Source organism: Silene latifolia, chromosome X (genome assembly GCF_048544455.1).
Source record: "Silene latifolia isolate original U9 population chromosome X, ASM4854445v1, whole genome shotgun sequence".
Taxonomy (NCBI): domain Eukaryota; kingdom Viridiplantae; phylum Streptophyta; class Magnoliopsida; order Caryophyllales; family Caryophyllaceae; genus Silene; species Silene latifolia.
In genome coordinates, this window is record NC_133537.1 from 310,147,362 (window position 1) to 310,165,570 (window position 18,209).

Consider the following 18,209-nt stretch of genomic DNA (forward strand, 5'->3'; position numbering starts at 1 on the left):
GCTACATTTTTTTTTGCCTAAGCCTTGCATAATTGACATGTTATTAGTAGAGTCTTATATGCATGGTCCATGAGTTTTTGTTAAAATTCTTGCTGAACATTAGACTTGACTTTGAATTTTGGCAAGCTACCTATAATTTCTAAGGTCTAGAGCTTAAAAACTGGTGACATTCATGACCAGTTCATGTAGGAATGTGAGTAGTTACTCCTTATAAGGCATGTCACATCAAAATTTCATAAGCATGAATTCAATCTACTTAGTACCTGTATGCATTCGGTCTGTGGTTGGTGACACACGTTAGGAGAGGCAATCCTCTTTATTTCTTTCTACCCATGAGATCCACATAGCCAAATTGCATGTTTTGTCCCATATAGCTACAATCTATAATTTTGTCTACCCTAGCCGAGCTAGTAATGGTAGCCTGTTGGGAATGTTTCACTGCAATGCGGTTATATCTGTTTTGAGAAGTTGGTGGAAAAGTTGAAGGGATGGAAAAGAAGAAGAAAAATAATATTGAAAAATTGAAAAAAATAAGGCTGAAAAAAAAAGAAAAAAAAGAGAAAGTTAGAAAAATCATATGCAGAAAAATGGAAGGTATTGTGATGGTTTATACTCCCACGTTTTATCCATACCCTTTGGGGAGTTGACAATTTTATGGTGGATTGCGAGCTCTGTGCATCTAATTTGCACTGTTTTGTATTATTAAATTGAGTATGAAGTTGGAATGTGATTAAATTTGGTATTCGGTTGTTACTAGCTTGATTTTTAACTCCATTTTCCCAAATTCATTTTAGCTCCTTCTTACCCATTACCTCACTTACCCCAAATGGAAGTCCTCGGCATGTGTCTTGGTCATTTGAATGGTTGGAATGCATATGTACGGTTGTAGAGATTTTATTCATGTTAGATTGCATGCATGTTCTTATAGGTCGCAATTAGGTGAGTGTACTTTATTCTTTCTATCTCACATTATATCTTACTACGTGTTTAAATAAGTGATTGAGTGACCCGTGAGAGTTCATTATGATAAGTCTTGCAAGGTCGAAGGTTCAACAGTTTTTAACATCTTCATAATTCGTTTGCATGACTCATCTTGCTAATTGATTGTTGGTTGTTGCATTAAATTGGTTTAGGGTTTTCACTTTATAGTTAGCTCTGAGATTGAACCCGTCCCATTAGTTAGTTTAGCTAGAGTCTAGAGCTTGCTTGGGGACAAGCAAGGGTTTGGTTTGGGGAGGTTTGATGCATGCCTTTTTCATACGTTTACTCTACTCTTTTTCACGCATTTTTATGCTATTTTGGGTAGCGTAAGCTACTATTCTCCCTTGTTTTCGGTTACTTCGGTCGGACTATGCATTTTGCAGGTTGCTGACCCAAGTGGTGAAGAATGAGCCAAAACCCGTCCCCGGAGTTGCATTTTGGATAAGTAGTGAAGTTAGAGCTCGGAAGCGGTCGTCTTGGATTGCGTGTTGACTACATGAAAATGCGTAAGGAAGAGGCTACACGTTGTTAATAGCTGAAAAGTCGATCGACTGCCACATTGGTCGATCGACTGGTCTTGTTCCTTGAAGTGGTCGATCGACTATTAATCTGGTCGATCGACTGTCACTGTTCATTGGGCGAGATTTTTATGTTAATTATCTCGGCCCATCTTGTTTCGTGTTTAATAATTTACTTTTATTATTTAAGAGGAAGGCAGTGAACAATATTAGATTATCTTTTTTACAAACTAAACACTTTCCCACGTTACTTTCTTTGAACTTTCGGATCGGAAAACTTGTAATCTTGCTTCCATTATTTCGGTAATTTAATTAACCTTTCATTCTTCAATTATTATTTCCCTAGATTCGTTCTGCTTTTCCTTGTTTCGCCTTTATCATATGCTTTATCGTTATTTGCATCTTATTATCATGTCTAATTTAGTTGTTATTATTCTTGCTAATTTTATTAGTTCAATCATGCGTAGCTAAATTTCTTATGCTGGGATTTAGGGGATCTATGGTTGTATGACGGTTTTTAACTAGTTTTAGATTTGGTATAATTATTCGTCTGAATTGTTAATAGTAGCATTTAATTCCTATTTAATTAGTTGAATGCATGCGACTAGTTATTTAATCTGATAAACGCCGACCTAGATCGAGAGATTGGAAAGAGTGAGATCTGCTACGAATAATAGAATACTTTAAATAGAGCGAGAGCATATTACAAAGTTTCTAGGGTGAGTAGTGGACCGAGAGGACCTTTTCACTGCTCTTCAGACCGTAGTTTGACTAAGTCTTTGACTCTACCTTTGACCGTTATTAGACCATGATGAACCGACAATCCTAGCTATTTTTCCCTTATATTTCTATACTCGATTTCTACACTTTGCTACTTTACTTTTAGTTACATTAGTTTAGTAATCAAACAAAATCAAACCCCCAGACTTGTTACTTAGATAGATTAGATTTAGCAAATAGAACAAATTGTCTCCCTGTGGATACGATCCTGACTTCCTCTACTGCACTAGTTTAGGCCAGTTGGTTTATCTTTGATAGGTGTGCGTTTTAGCCTGTCAAGTCGCAAAGTGGTAAGGGAGATTAATCCCTCATTTCTCATCACCATCAACATTTAAAAATGCACCCAAATTTTCTACCTCCAACATCCTCACCAAGTGAGGCTCATTTCTACCCAAAAATGTCCAACCCATGAATCGTTGCTATATACGAATGGTGGGGTAGTGAATGTATTGGTGAGGTACATGATTCCAATCAACAAATGGGCAACGATAAATGGCATTCCATGTATTCTTGGGGTTATAATGGGAGGGTGACTCAATGTGCAATTTCTCGTGTTTTAATTGAAAAATATTCACAAAAACAAATAAAAACACGGGTTTCCTCCCGAGAAGCACTGATTTTACGTCCCGCACGACGTAAGAAGCTTGAATGAGTTAAGCTTCCATAGGAAGAGGATTCATGGTGACTTTCTCTAAAACTCCAACGATCACATTCTCATGATAGACATTCAAATGATGGCCATTAGCTTTGAATTTTTCTCCATTGGTGGTCATCACTTCAACGGAACCGAACTTGTTGACTTTAATGACGGTAAACGGATCGGACCACCTTGATCGCAATTTTCCCGGAAATAGCTTGAAACGGGAATTAAATAGCAATACCTTATCACCGATTTTGAATTCTTTCTTAAGAATCTTCTTATCATGCCATCTTTTTGTCTTCTCCTTATAAAGACGGGAATTTTCATAAGCTTGCAAGCGGAATTCATCAAGCTCATTGAGTTGCAATAACTGATTTTCTCCACTTAGTTTTGCATCCATATTTAGCTCCTTGACCACACAATATGCCTTATGCTCCATCTCAACCGATATATGGCAATATTTTCCATAGACCAACCTATATGGTGAAGTACCAATAGATGTCTTGAACGCGGTACACTAAGGCCATAGGGTGTCATCTAGCTTCATGCTCCATCTTTCCTTGATTTGGCAACAACTTTCTCAAGTATGGACCTGAGGTCACGGTTTGATACTTCTTCTCGCTTTTATTTTTCGATGAAACTAGACTTTCCCTCCTTTTTTTATTCTAATAGTTTCTTTAATCTTAAATACTTTTTTCTGGTGATTATTTACAATTTTAAATTTTTTTTATTATTATCTTGAACATTATAGACCTAGTGACTTTTTTATTTAAAAAAATATGTCATCTCTACAAATTTTTCAACAATTTTTTTTTTTGTATTTTTTCATTTTATGTCATTTCTCGTTGTTTTAAAGTCATTGTTGCTGTAGAACATATTAACATAAACCATTTTAAATACTTGTGATCATGAATTACTAGCTAATTTGTCATAAGTAATTAATTTATTGTGAAATTATATTTATTTGGATAAATATGCATTAAAAATAGATATGGGCATGGTGTGTGACACATGACCTAACAAATGACATTTGACAAAATCACAAACATAAAATGGATGTCCATTTTATGTATGGACCGAAATATTAGAGGGTTTTTAAGGTTAATGGGTGTTTTATTTTAATTGTTAAAATGAAACATAATCATTACCTAAATATAGCCTTACATGCCTATGTTTTTAGAGAAGAGAAAAAGGAAAAGGTGAAGGCCATGCATTGACCTTCTTCATCTCCCAAAAACCGGCTCCTCCTCCTCTATAATGAGTGAAAAATGTTCTCATTTTTCTCTTATGCATTTTTTATCATTCTTACATGCTTCTCCTTATTCTATCTAAAATAGTTTTAGATCTTATAAAATTATTCAACTAAATTCTAATATTACATCACATTATTACTAGTGTAGTAATATAAATATTATTAGAATTGTTAAGGATCACTAATATATTAATCTAGTTAATTAGTATATTAGTATTAAGGATTTTGTTTTGGGTGCAACAAGAGGAGAATCTCTACACTTGAGATTTTGGAGGATCATCCATAATATTTAAGCTCAAGAACAAATAAGAAAGGTGACCTTATTTGTGCCCAAAATTTTTGAACCAAATATAATGTAAGAAACATTGTTTTCTTTTATCTCTTTTTAGTTATGCATGCACTAGATCTTACACGACTAAGTTAAAATGTTTATTAGATCACTATAAGAAATATTTAATAGTAGGTGTTTGAACCTAACAATTGGTATCAGAGCATAAGATGTTGCATGCATGATTGATTTATAGTTTTTTTCAAGTTATAAGTAACTTAATTAAAACTAATAATTTGTGATTTATTAGATAATATCACGAAATTATATTGCATATTGTATATTATGGTCCTAAAATGTATTTAGGTCATTTTGATTATTTATGGTATTTTATTGCTTGTGTTAATGATTTTTAGTGATTTTATTACATTTTAATGGGTAAAATGGTTTTTAAAATGCTAAAAATAGTTAGACTTAGTTTCTGAACTTGAAATTTATATATGACCTCACATGAATATTTTACTTATTGTATGTAAAATTTCGTATAACTTTGTTTTGTTTTGCATGATTTATGATTTTTTATGTGATAAAAATGGAATAAACGGAGGTAAAATGGTTAAAAATAGTTAAACTTCGAAACAGGCCATGAAATTTTAATATGTTGTCAAATGCACATTTTACTCACTGTGTATAAAATTTAAGATGAACTTAATTCATTTTGCATGATTTATAAATTTTTAGTGTAAAAATGACATAAATAGTGACTATTTTAGCATAAATAGCTAAAAAGAATTACATGGCATGAGAAAATTATTTTATGTTGCATTAATATCTCAGTTATCAGATCTAAAGTTGAAACATTGATTAGATTAATTTTCATATGCTTTAGATATTTTATTTGATAAAACCGATAAATCGCAATTACATTTTCTCGAAAAAAATTCGAAAATTTTAAACCATAATTTTTGACACTTTGAGTGTCATAGATATATTCCAGAATGTTAAAAAAATTAAATTCAAATTTTAAAATTATTATAATTTAATTTGGATTTATTTCATAAAAGTTATGATTTTAGGGTCAAAAATGAGCATAAATATTATATCAAGTTGAATTATTGTCAAAAATTGAGTGATGACTAATTTTTGAGTCCTAAGAGAGTTAGGGTAATTAACTTGGACTAAAATTATATTTTAGTATTATTTAGCGATTTTAATAAATTAAAATAGTGAATTTCCATAAAACCGGGTTATATGTACGATATAAGTTAAATAGGGCGATTTGGCACATAACTTGGTATGTTAGATACATATTAATGCTGCATATTTCATTGTTGAATGTCATATTTCATTTATCTAATTTTGAATTATGTAACTTTATCTTAGTATGACCTTAGTTTTAATCGATATTACCTGTAATGTAAGGGGATATTGATTCGGTTGTAATTTAATGTGATGTCGTATCACTTTTATTTTTACTAGTTTTTCATATTAAAAATGTATAATAGAAATAGCTATGTATTTTATTATCATTTGTAATTCAGGAGTTCTTTCAAGACGGTGCCATTCGGAAAGGCGTTTCGACGAAGACGGTGTTCTTGGGAGGTGTGCCACTTGAAGATTCAAGGGACCAAAGGAGTTGGTTTCCGAATTTGTAATAGATTATTTGATTTTCTATTTTAGGTAGGCCATACTAGGAATTTTAATTTGCTTTGCATTTCTTTTAATATGTTGCATGCATTGTCAAATCGCCATAACAACACATGCATATCATATCCAATCTTCGACCATGTCAATTATAATTATCGATAATTAGACTTTTAGCTCACTTAAAATTGATAGATAATAAATTGACAAGACCTCCACTTTAAAAGATTGAGACTTAGCCTTACCAAATAGTAGGAGCCCATGAATCTCAATTTCATTAGGGGTACAATACGATTTTTCGGGGTACTTCAATTGACGTTGGGTAAGTGGGGTAACAAGTAGTTATTACACTTCGAAAATTTGGTTGATCTCAACGAAAGTATTTGCGACCATAGCCACAATAGGTTCGGGCTAAAGATGAACTTAACGTAAATTCATCGACCCCGAGTTCTAATTGTAGAATCGGTTAAAAAGGGTTAACCTACCAAGTTATATTAGTAAAGGTGTAGAGGGCCCGTTGGCTCACATCCAAGTTAATATGAATTTTGGGTCTCGGAATCATTTTTATAGTTGGGTAGAGGTCACTATATAAATGTTATACTTGTCTAATGTTTACAAGTATAATAACGGTAAATGTTAATCAATTTCCTTCATATCCGTTTTGTAGTTATCTTTTACCGCAATGGATTCATCCAACTCATTAACACCGATCACTATTGAATTATGTCACAAACCGTTCGACGAAATTTGCTCACTAAAAAACCTTGATACGACTAGAGAAATTCATTTTGGCATTGGTTCTGATGGTAGTCTTAACTTCATTACTACTTCCTCACCTCCAATCATATATAGCAACTTAGTGGATAAGTCTTGTGAAGGCAACCTCACTAAAACCATGGGATCCTTGTCTTTGGAAGCAAGGAGAAATTATAAAGCTAGTGGCAGTCTTAGAAAAAAGCTTGCCATCAAGAAGAGAAAGTTCAAAAGGAGGAAGAAAAGTAAGAGGTCTAATTCAAACCATAGGGATTTTATGTCTAGTGGGACTACCAATCATATATGCCTTTATTGTCATGGCATGGGCCATTGGGTGAGAAATTGCCCCATCTTTTTGGGAGATATCAATCATGGACTTGACGTTCCACTTGATAATATTTCTTCCGAAATCTTTGTTATTGATATAAATTATACTTCCACCTCAACATGGGTATTGGATACCGGTTGTGGTTCTCATCTTTGTAATCGTTTACAGGGGTTTAGAAACGTGGAAAAGCTAAACAAGGGCGATGTAGATCTTCGAGTAGGAAATGGAGCTAGGGTAGCCACCACTTCAAGAGGGACTTATGTACTTGTTTTGGCTAATGGCTTTGAGTTATACTTACATAATTGTTATTTTGTACCTTCTTTATCTAAGAACATCGTTTCTGTTGCCATGTTAGACATGGAAGGATTTTCTTTTGCTATTAAGAACAATTGTTGTGAAATTTCTAGAAATAAATTGGCCATAGGCCAAGGCACTTCAATTAATGACATTTATGTTCTTGAAACTTTTGACTCAAGCAAAGATATCTATAACATACAATCCAAAAGACTCAAAACAAGTGACCCAAATGAATAGTACATTTGGCATTGTCGATTAGGTTACATAAATGAGAAACGCATTAAAAGGCTAGTGTCGACTAGAATTATTAGGCCATTTGAGTTCTAATCATATGGAGTATGCGAATCTTGTCTCCTTGAAAAAATGATTCGTGCCCCCTTTAGTGGTAAAGGGGCACAACCAAGTGATTTGTTGGGACTAATACATACCGATGTATGTGGTCCAATGAGTATCACCGCAAGGGGGAATTATGACTACTTTGTCACTTTTACCGATGATTTAAGTAGATATGGGTATATTTATTTAATCAAATATAAAAGTGAAGCATTTGAGAAATTTAAAGAATTTCAAAAGGAAGTAGAGAACCAATTGAACAAGAAGATTAAAGTACTTCGATCCGATCTTGGTGGAGAATATCATAGCAATGAATTCGATTCTCACTTAAAGGATTGTGGTATTATATCACAACTCACTCCACCTGGCACACCTCAACTCAATGGTGTTGCTAAAAGGAGGAATCAAACTCTACTTGATATGGTTCGATCTATGATGAGTCAAACGGATCTACCAGATTCGTTTTGGGGTTTTGCAATTCAGACGGCCATAAAATCATTAAACCAATGTCCAACCAAAGCTACAAATAAGACACCATATGAGATATGGAAGGGAAAAGTCCCAAACTTGTCATATATTAAAACTTGGGGTTGTGATGCTTATGTCAAGAATAAGTCTACCGTTAAGCTAGCACCCAAATCTGACAAGTGTTACTTTGTTGGTTATCCAAAGAACACTTGTGGATATTACTTCTACAACCATCATGAAAACAAAGTGTTTGTGGCTTATAAGGTTGTCTTTCTAGAATTGGATTACGTTTCTAGAAGACAGAGTGGGAGAAAATTTGAACTTCATGAAGTTCAAGAACCACAAACTGAAGAAGAGGTGCAAGAAGATGTTCCTTCATCGTTTAATCAAGTTATTGTTCCTTCCGAACCTAGGAGGTCAGGTAGAGTTAGTCGCCAACCCGATCGATATGTGGGTATCATCGAGATAGGCGGCGAATTGGACGTCTTACTTTTGGAAAGTGACGAACCCGCAACCTACAAAGCTGCAATTTCTAGTCCAAATTCAACTTTATGGTAAGAGGCCATGCAATCCGAAATAAAATCTATGCATGAGAACCAAGTGTGGGACTTGGTTGATTTGCCTAAAGATGTAAGACCTCTTCAATGAAAATGGATCTTTAAGATCTTTAAGGTAGAGAATGGTATAGAAGGACATGATGATGTCTACAAAGCGAGGCTAGTTGCAAAAGGTTTCACCCAAGTTCATGGTTTACCCTATGACGAAACCTTTTCCCTCGTAGGCATGCTTAGATCTATTCGGATCATGTTAGCGATTGCCACATTTCATGATTATGAAATATGGCAAATGGATGTCAAAACCACCTTCCTAAATGGGTATTTAGAGGAGGAAGTATACATGACACAACCTGAGGGTTTTGTACATCCTAAAAATCCTAACAAGGTATGCAAACTTAAGAGATCCATCTATGGTCTTAAGCAAGCATCAAGAAGTTGGAATCATCGTTTTGATCATGTAATAAAAGAGAATGGTTTCACTCAAAGTGTCGAAGAACCATGTTTATAATTGAAGTTTAGTGGGAGCAAAGTCATCTTTCTAATCTTGTATGTAGATGACATATTTCTCATTGGCAATGATATACCAATGCTTACCTCTGTAAAGGGGTAGCGAGGGAATCACTTCCAGATGAAAGATTTAGGAGAGGCACAACGCATATTGGGTATTCGAATCTATAGAGATAGATCTAAGAGGATATTGGCACTAAGTCAAGAGTCTTATATTGATAAGGTTCTTCGACGTTTTAACATGAATAAATCCAAGAGGGGTTTTATTCCAATGGGTAGTGGGATTACATTGAGCAAGTCTCAGTCACCCACATAATCTGAAGATGTTGAACGCATGAAATTGATCCCTTATGCTTCCGCCGTTGGATCAATCATGTATGCCATGATATGCATTCGTCCCGATGTATCGTATGCTTTGAGCATGGCAAGCAGATATCAAGCCAATCCAGGTGAAAGACATTAAATAGCTGTCAATAATATCCTTAAGTACATGAGAAGGACTAAGGATTTATTCTTAGTGTTTGGAAGAGATTCCGAGCTGAGTGTGAAGGGTTACACCGACTCGAGCTTTCAAACTGATAGGGATGCTTTGAAATCCCAGGCTGGCTCTGTTTTCATGATTAATGGTGGTGTGGTTAGCTGGAAAAGCTTCAAAGAGTGAGTTGACGAAAGTCCTGGCCAAACCCGCACGGTCATTGCGGATTCTACAACGGAGGCTGAGTACATTGCAACATCTGAAGCTGCCAAGGAAGCCGTGTAGATTAGGCAATTTTTGGAAGGACTAAGGATAGTTCCTACCGCCAAAGATCCTATCACGATCTTATGTGATAATAGTGGGGCTATCTTTCAAGCTAAAGAGCCCATGTCTAGTAACAGGTCTAGACATGCACTTAGAAAATTTCATGTAATTAGAGATTTCATCGAAAGGAAGGAAATATCGATTTGTAAGGTTGGGACATATGATAACATCGTTGATCCTTTAACCAAGCCTTTATCACAGGCTAAGAATGACAAACATGTTATTTCCATGGGTCTTATACGTATGCCAAGTTTGTATTAGATTATAAGATATGAAATAAAAAACATTGTTTTTGGTTTGTTCATATATGATAATCGCATTTATTGTTTGAGTTTCATTATGTAAACTCATTTATTTACTACTTTGTTATATCCAAATAGGTTGTTAAGACAATGTTGAACCCTATTAAAGTGAACTGGATTAACATAGTATTCGCCCGTAGTTACTTAAAGGAGGTGACGTCTCGAAGTGACTAGAGTGTGATGCGATTGATGGCAAGTTCAAGTGCCATAGGGCCATATGGGATGACTAGTCGATCATATAGACAGACTGTATGAGACACTATGTCGGGCACTGACCGCTTACAAAGTTCAGGAAATTCATAAAACTTGGTCGTGGTGAGAGCTACTATAGTATTCTTATGAGTCAATTCTTTTGACTTGAGACTATTCGCCCAAGTTGGCACAAGTTTCTGATTGGCTTTGATTTATACTCTACGACTGTCGTAACTAAAGTCAAATGAGTATATTTTGGGTCATGATGAACTGTGGCTATATGAAGGGAATAGTGTGATAGGAATTGTCCATCCCTTTGTCAGGGTTGTTTGAAATCTCAGAGCCACTCGAGGAGTAGTGAACTAAAAATGTGTGGCCACGATCGGAAGGTATCTATGGTAGATAATTCTGGTCAGACAGTTACTCTCCAGATCGAGGAAACCACTCAAGATATAATCAAATGCAAGTACGACCTGCAAGACACCTTGCATTGAGGTGGAGATTGTAATAGGACAAGAGAATTGGTGACGCACACTTATCTCGGACAAGTGGGAGATTGTTGGCGTAAGTGTCCTCAACAATACTGCGATCACATGTTTAAATCTCATGATAAGAACACGTATTTAATGCCCGTCCTTTTAGGGACCCGTTGACCGACGTTGATTGACCTTAGACACTGATCTTGACCTTGGAAAACCTTACGGGCAATGTCTTGTGATGATGTGAGCTGTGATTTGTGTGGGACTCGATCTAGCTGAGGCTACTCAATCGAGTGGCTTGGGAGCTCGATCGAGTAGGGGTCACTCGATCGAGTAAGTTATTTACTCGATCGAGTAGCGAGTTTGCAGCGAGGATTTATAAATCGATAATCGTGAAACCTCAAATCATTTCCGCTCCTTCTCCCTAAACCTAGATGCCGTCACCTCCTTTATCCTTCACCATAATCCTTTCTCTTGAGGTCCTTGAGGATGCTTACACCATGGGTATGGGATACTTGAGTCGGGTAGCGGTCTTGACACCAGATTGCTATGCATAGGTATGTTATCATCGTCATCATCGTCATTGTTGTTTTCAGTTAGGTTTGTAGTGGTAGTGATAGATGGTTGTACTCTTTGTATAGGTGTGTTGCTTGGTTGAATGGTATCATGTGATCGGACGCGGAATCGCTGCAGTTTTCTAAAGGTAGGTTCGCCTACTCAGTACTGTTGGTTGTCTAGAGTGTCTGTTGGTGTGGTCTGGTTGATTTAGTGACGGTATTGTTGATTTATTGTAGTAGTTGGTTGGTTTTATGTTGTTTTGATTATCGTTATTGTGGTACAGCTGATTGTGATTGTTTGTATCTAGTTCTCGAGGTGCGTTCTCGGCTGAGTGGAGTCACTTGCGGGAGTGGCTTTACGCCCGTAGTTCGCCCTCCGTGGAACCCGCCACGGGAGGGGATGTGCACATTAATGGACATGGGTTTATCGCTCATATTTATGAGCGGGTCTTAGGTGGGAACGACTGCGGTCCGCCACTGGCAGGGCTGGTCCAGTGGACAGTCGGTGATGGTGGTTGGTTGGAGGAGTTGTGGTGTGTGTGTTGTTGTGCTTGTGTTGTCGTGATTTTTATATGTTTGCTCCCTAAGTTGCTGACCTTGTGGGGTTTGGTTTTGTTATTTTTTTCTGTTGTATCTGCCGTGATCCACTATGGTGAGCAGTCGGTCTTGGCAGGTTGTGGTCTGGATCCTAGCTGGGTGCTTGGCGGGATGAGTCTATCACAAGTCGCGATAAAACTAGTTCACATAGCTGATTGTGGTTTTGAGTTATATCTTTTATATAGTTAGTTTTGTTAATCGCTTGTAATATAACTTAAATATTCTTTTATCGACATTTGATTATTACTGTCCTTGGGCAACCGAGATGGTAATGCCCCTATATACTAGGGAAGGTCTTATTAAGGCTCTCTGGTATGTTGGGGTGTTACAAAGTGGTATTAGAGCGACGCTTTTGGAACCTGTAACAAATGAGCCTAATGAACTTAGTGAGTCTAATAAAATGAACCTGGTGTATGTATATTGGGAACCCCAGCTGATGCTTGATTTTGGGTGAGTAGGCGCCCTCATTTCAAAATCATGGCCCAATTATGCTTAAGCCAGTCACCGGTTATAGGATATCAAGCTGAGAATTATGTGCCTAGTGTGTATAATGGTTACGTCAGAAATGTCTGTTAGTATGTGTAACTGTGATGTGGAACTGTGTGAGTTTATGGTTGAGTAGAAGTGTGTATAGAAGTAGTGGAAGTGGTGAAATGTTTATAGTACGTAACAGTGTTGTGTGGTGTGGCGATAATAGTGTTTTCTAAATCTTTCTATGCGTGCTGGTTTATGAAGGAATTGCGAGTCTTGAATGTGTGATAATAAGGAGTTGTAAGTCTTGGTATGCGTGTGAGAACATCAAGGGACGGTAAGTTTCATGTTGAGTGGTAGAGTTTGTCAAGTGATAATTAGATTTGCAATGAATGGATGGTTGAGTACTTTTATGATATGGCATAGTTAAGTTGAGTAATCTAGTTGATAATTTGTTGTGACATGACCGAATTATTAACAAACTTGGATGATAAATGATGGTTTAATGTTAGATGAATGCTTAGAGTGATATAACTATAACTTGTATTGTTAAAGTTGCAAATGCATGATTAGGAGTAAAATAATGTGTTGAATGTATGCATGAATAAGCCAATGGCGTAGTAAATCGTTTTGCATAATGTTTGTTACAGAATTAAGTAATATGTATATCTCGGGTGAATGAAACTGTAGATACCTCATTTCTGCACCTCCCGCAAACCACTCGGTGATGATTGGGCCGCATGTTTGGTACGCGGAACGATTTGTGACAGTTCGTAAGTTTATCGTCAAGTGATTGCTCAAACACTGATTTCTACCTCTTAGTTGTCATCTACGTGTCGATACGGTCATTTTGACAGTAATTAGAGTACATTTGGAGTCCGGGCCTAAAACCGTCTTTATTTTCTGATAACCGTTAAATCCCGAGTCAGAATGTTCTGGAATGTTCCGGAACTATGCCATATTTTATAAATATTTCACAATCTTTTAATCTTTGGCAAACAATTTCCCGTAATATTCATACAAATATTAAGGAAACCCAAATTAATCCATTATTCCATAACTTAAACGCGAAAATCTTTCTTCCGCAGGAGGAAACCACTTGGGAACAGACGCAGCAGGTGCTGCGCCTCTTCCAAGAGACGCAGTAACTGCTGCGCCTCTTCCCAGGTCCTTTTCTGCGTATTTTTGGTATCTTTTTCATATCTTTTCGAGATTCACTTCCAAAGTCTCTTCGAAAACCCTATTCCTTCACGTGATTAGTATAAATAGGAGCCTTCGCTCCTCATATTTCTCACGCGAGTGTCCGCCCTTCTCTTCTCCCTTTGCATTCTAGACCACGTTCTTACTATTTGGCGTCTACGTGCTTGAACTTTCGACCACGTAAGCTCGGATCCTTCTGAGTACCAGCCTCGTTTTCATGACCGACCAATTTGACCAACTCCACATCAATCAACTTAATTAATCTTAGTCGTTTTCCTCTTACGAGGGCACTTTCGTTACATTCGAGTCGAGCATCACTAATCGATAACTTAGTTCATCTTGTTTCGTCAAACATGTAAATCCGAGGGTGTATAATCTATCTTTTATTTATTGTTCTTTACTTTTTGTATCATTAATGTAAGATTTATGTCGAAAGCATCTCTTAAACCGATTTATAAAACCTCGTTTAAAACCCTCTTTTCGGATTACCAGAAGATAACCGTCGAGAAAGGACGCAGCAACTGCTGCAACTCTTCGAAGGAGCGCAGTGCCTGTTGTGCCTCTTCGTGAGGCTGCCGCAGTTCCTGCTTCCTTTTTTCTTCCTTCATCCTCTGTAATTCGTTCGTTTTATTTGTTTCGTTTGTTTTTGCTAATTCTTTGACATACAATCATAATCATCTCACACGTGTATCATTTATCGTTCATTGGTATATAATTCATCGTTAAATCCGACATAAATTCCTTATAATCTCATATTTGCGGGTTTTCGTCATTAAAATCAATCCGGGTTGTAGGAATTCAATTCGTTCATATTAAATTTCTGGAATTCAACCTTTGATATATTTTCATCTGTTTATTATCATATTCGTCATTAGTTCGTCATTAATTCATCTTGTTTAACCTAATTAATTCACCTATGTCACTAATCAATCTTTCATTCATGTAAATAATTCATCTTAATTCCGTCTCATCCATGTTTTATTGCTTTTATGACTCATTCGTATGTAATTAATTCATTAAATCACTTCCATCCGAGTAAATATCGTAATCAATCCTTAAAATCACCAATTAATATTAACAATTTGCGGTTCGGCTTCTTCACGGCCCGAGAACTCACCCTTGGGAACAGACGCAAAGAATCTGCGCCTCTTCCAAAGGGCGCGATCTCTTTGCGCTTTGTTCGAGTTGATTTCTGTCTCGAACTTCCGTTCGCCTTGACTGTTTAATTAGTCTATGTATAATTAACTATTAACCGTATTATCGCCTAATCATCTGTTCGTTAATTCATTCTTTTATTCTTTTTCTCAATTTATCCGTTTTAAAGGTATTTTCGACATAAATCGCTAAATCCATTGTAATTATTGTAATTTTTATTATTGTAATTTTCCTATTGTATTTTGTATCATTTGTATGTTTTCACATGTAATTGAATCTTAAATTCCTACTTCGACCCAATTGTTTGCTAATTAATTGTTAACCGACTTAGTTAAATCTTCACATGCTAGGATTAAAACTTGGATGTTGCATTGCATGCATATAATCGACGATATATCAAGTATAGACGATTTCCCTAATCATTAGTAGAGGCCGCTATCGAGGCGGGCAGGATTAGGTGTTCGATCAAAAGAGTTTCCTAATACGTACCCTCACCCCTTACTCCAGATCTCTGTGAACATCCGTGTTCATTGGCATCCACGAGAGTCATTCTAGACATAGAATGCTAAGGGTAACGAGTTCTTGTTGTTCATGTCACTACTTTGTGTGTTGACATGACACGAGGTATTCGAACGGTTCCAATTTCCCATAAAAATTGGTGGCGACTCCACAAATGCAAACGCTTGTTTCCCAAGCGCCCCCGTGGCCCATTGTCCACAGTTTGGCGACTCCGCTGGGGATAATACGCTTACGTGTAGCCAAAAGGGTGAAACTTGAATAAGGTTAGGGAATAGTTTGTACAAGACAATTGTCGGTTTTCATTACTCGGTCTTCCTAGATCGTTTCATTCGGCCTTCCTAGGCCCAACCCAACCCATTCGACCAATCGTCCCGTCTAAACGGTCCTAATTCTTATTTGGGCCTAAGGATGGATAGCGATTGACGTCATCCATACCATGATGCTTACTCTTGTTTGTATCAAGGACCTTCACTACTTGAGAAAATGGACTAGGAATCGGCCTTACTCTTGTTTGGTACGAGCCTCTCCACAGACTTTGGGTTTGATTGTTCGGTATGGTAACCCACCCTTTAAACCAAAACCTTTTTAAATGCACTCAGCATCCCGTTATAATGCTTGTATAAATGTTTGTACCTTACGTGATCACCATTTTTAAACAAAACCATGACAATGTTTGTAAAAAAAAAAAATCAAAATCCCTTTTTTTTAAATGAAAATTTCAAAGAGGCCCGTGATTAGCGCAAAACCGAGTCAAAACTCTGTCCGTTTGTCGAGTCAAAATTCGGGCCCAAGCCCATTTCAAAATCTCACTTCGAGTCCACTCCTACAACTACATTATAGTTGACTAGGATACACATTTTCAAACCTTTGTCTTTTCTTCAAAACTCACTCGACACAAGTGGCACACACCCACTTCACAAGTCAAAACATTTATTCTTTTAGTAAGTGTGTTAGGATGGTCGATCATGTTTTGATTCGTCGTCGATCTCTTATCCAGTTTCCAAGATGCCTGAAACAAGTGATGCGAACTTCAATCAACTTCAAGATGGTAATGATCGAATCCTAGCCGCACTAGCTCAAATCCAAGTTACCCAAGACCAAGTGTATGACCGCCTTGACACCATCGAAGGCCGGATCTACGCCATAGAAACGAGGATTCCTCCTCGGAAAAGTGAAGTTGTTGATGACTTCGTGAATGACTTCAGGGAAGAAAGCTCACCCATGGGTGTGACTGCAGCTGAGAAAAGGCTCCAATACTTAGAGGAGCAATTGACGTACCTTAAAGGGGATGACATTTATAGGGAGAATAATCGCAAATATGAAGCCGTCAATTCCAAATTGCCAACCAACTTCAACATGACGGATATCCCTAAATTCAAGGGGCATGAGAACCCTTTAAACCACATCTGTGCCTTCAAGGATTACATGTCTATCAAAGGCATCAAACCGGAGATGTTCTTAACGCTCTTTCCTTCATCTCTTGACACCATCCCAAAGCAATGGTTCTACTCTTTAGAACACAAGGAGATCGCCACTTGGGAAGATGCCACAATCGAGTTTTCTAAGCAATATGCGGATAATGCCGAGATCCAAGTTAACATGCGCACTTTAGAGGTTCTTACCCAAAATGACAAAGAAGGATTCACCGACTTCCTAAGTAGGTGAAGGAAGACTAGTACCCAACTAGTTGAACGCCCGGATGAGGCTACCCTTATGGAGAAGTTCGTCGATAATCTCAAACCCATCTATGCCAATCATTTGAGGTACCAAAACATCAAAACTTTCAAGGACTTAACCATACTAAGAACAAGGATTGAAGATGACATCCGTAAAGGGCTCTTGTCCAAAACGGTAGGTCGAGGATATCAAGGCTCAACAAGTCGTTCTTACGGCTCCACTAGCAAGACTGATGAAGTTAACCTTCTTGAGCCATCCAAGAAGAGTACCCCACCAAGGAAATTCACAAATCTTGGGGACACTTACTCCAATGCTCTAAAAAGATTAATGAAGCAAGGCAAACTCCAACCCATAGGACCTACTCCCAAACCTGAAAAGAAGTCCAAGTTCTGGGACGAGAACTCATATTGTGACTACCATAGGGGTAAGGGACACGACACAAAAAAATGCTACAAATTGAAAAATGTGCTTCAAGACATGATAGAGGATGGTCGACTACCAATACCGCCGGGAGGCAAACCCAACAACACTCAGAACCCTCTTGGGATTCTAGTGATCACAAGTGAAGAATATACCTTAGATTGTTCACACCTCATTTCTCCAATTGAAGGTGAGATATGCGCGATCGAGAATGAAGGGTTCTACTCTACCATTTCCCCTACCATTTCCGACTTCATCACATGGGCAAGGAGTGTGGATAGGCAAGTTTGGGAATTAGAAAATGTGGTGACAACTTTACATGACCCCAATGCGGCACCTAAAGAACATGCGCCACTAGTCTTTTCTCAAAATGCCACTATGCAAGAAATAGTCGCCGTGGTTGACAAACTAGTAGACCAAATCACACAACTAGAAGACGAAATCATGAGAATGAGGAAACTAGCTATAATCAATGGAGTATGGGCCGATGATGACGAGGACGAGTATCTCATTGA

The 18,209-nt window shown here is 37.2% G+C and overlaps 1 protein-coding gene across 1 annotated transcript; it reads right to left on the reverse strand.

Annotated features, from left to right (window-relative positions):
* Positions 1 to 2,932: 2,932 nt before the first annotated feature.
* On the reverse strand, positions 2,933 to 3,358 carry LOC141620508 (uncharacterized). Its single transcript, XM_074437360.1, has one exon. The coding sequence runs from the start codon at positions 3,356 to 3,358 to the stop codon at positions 2,933 to 2,935; it is 426 nt and encodes a 141-aa protein (XP_074293461.1).
* Positions 3,359 to 18,209: the final 14,851 nt, after the last annotated feature.

Coding starts and splice junctions, on each gene's coding strand:
- LOC141620508 (XM_074437360.1), bottom strand. CDS start 3,358: ATGGAGCATAAGGCATATTGTGTGGTCAAGGAGCTAAATATGGATGCA.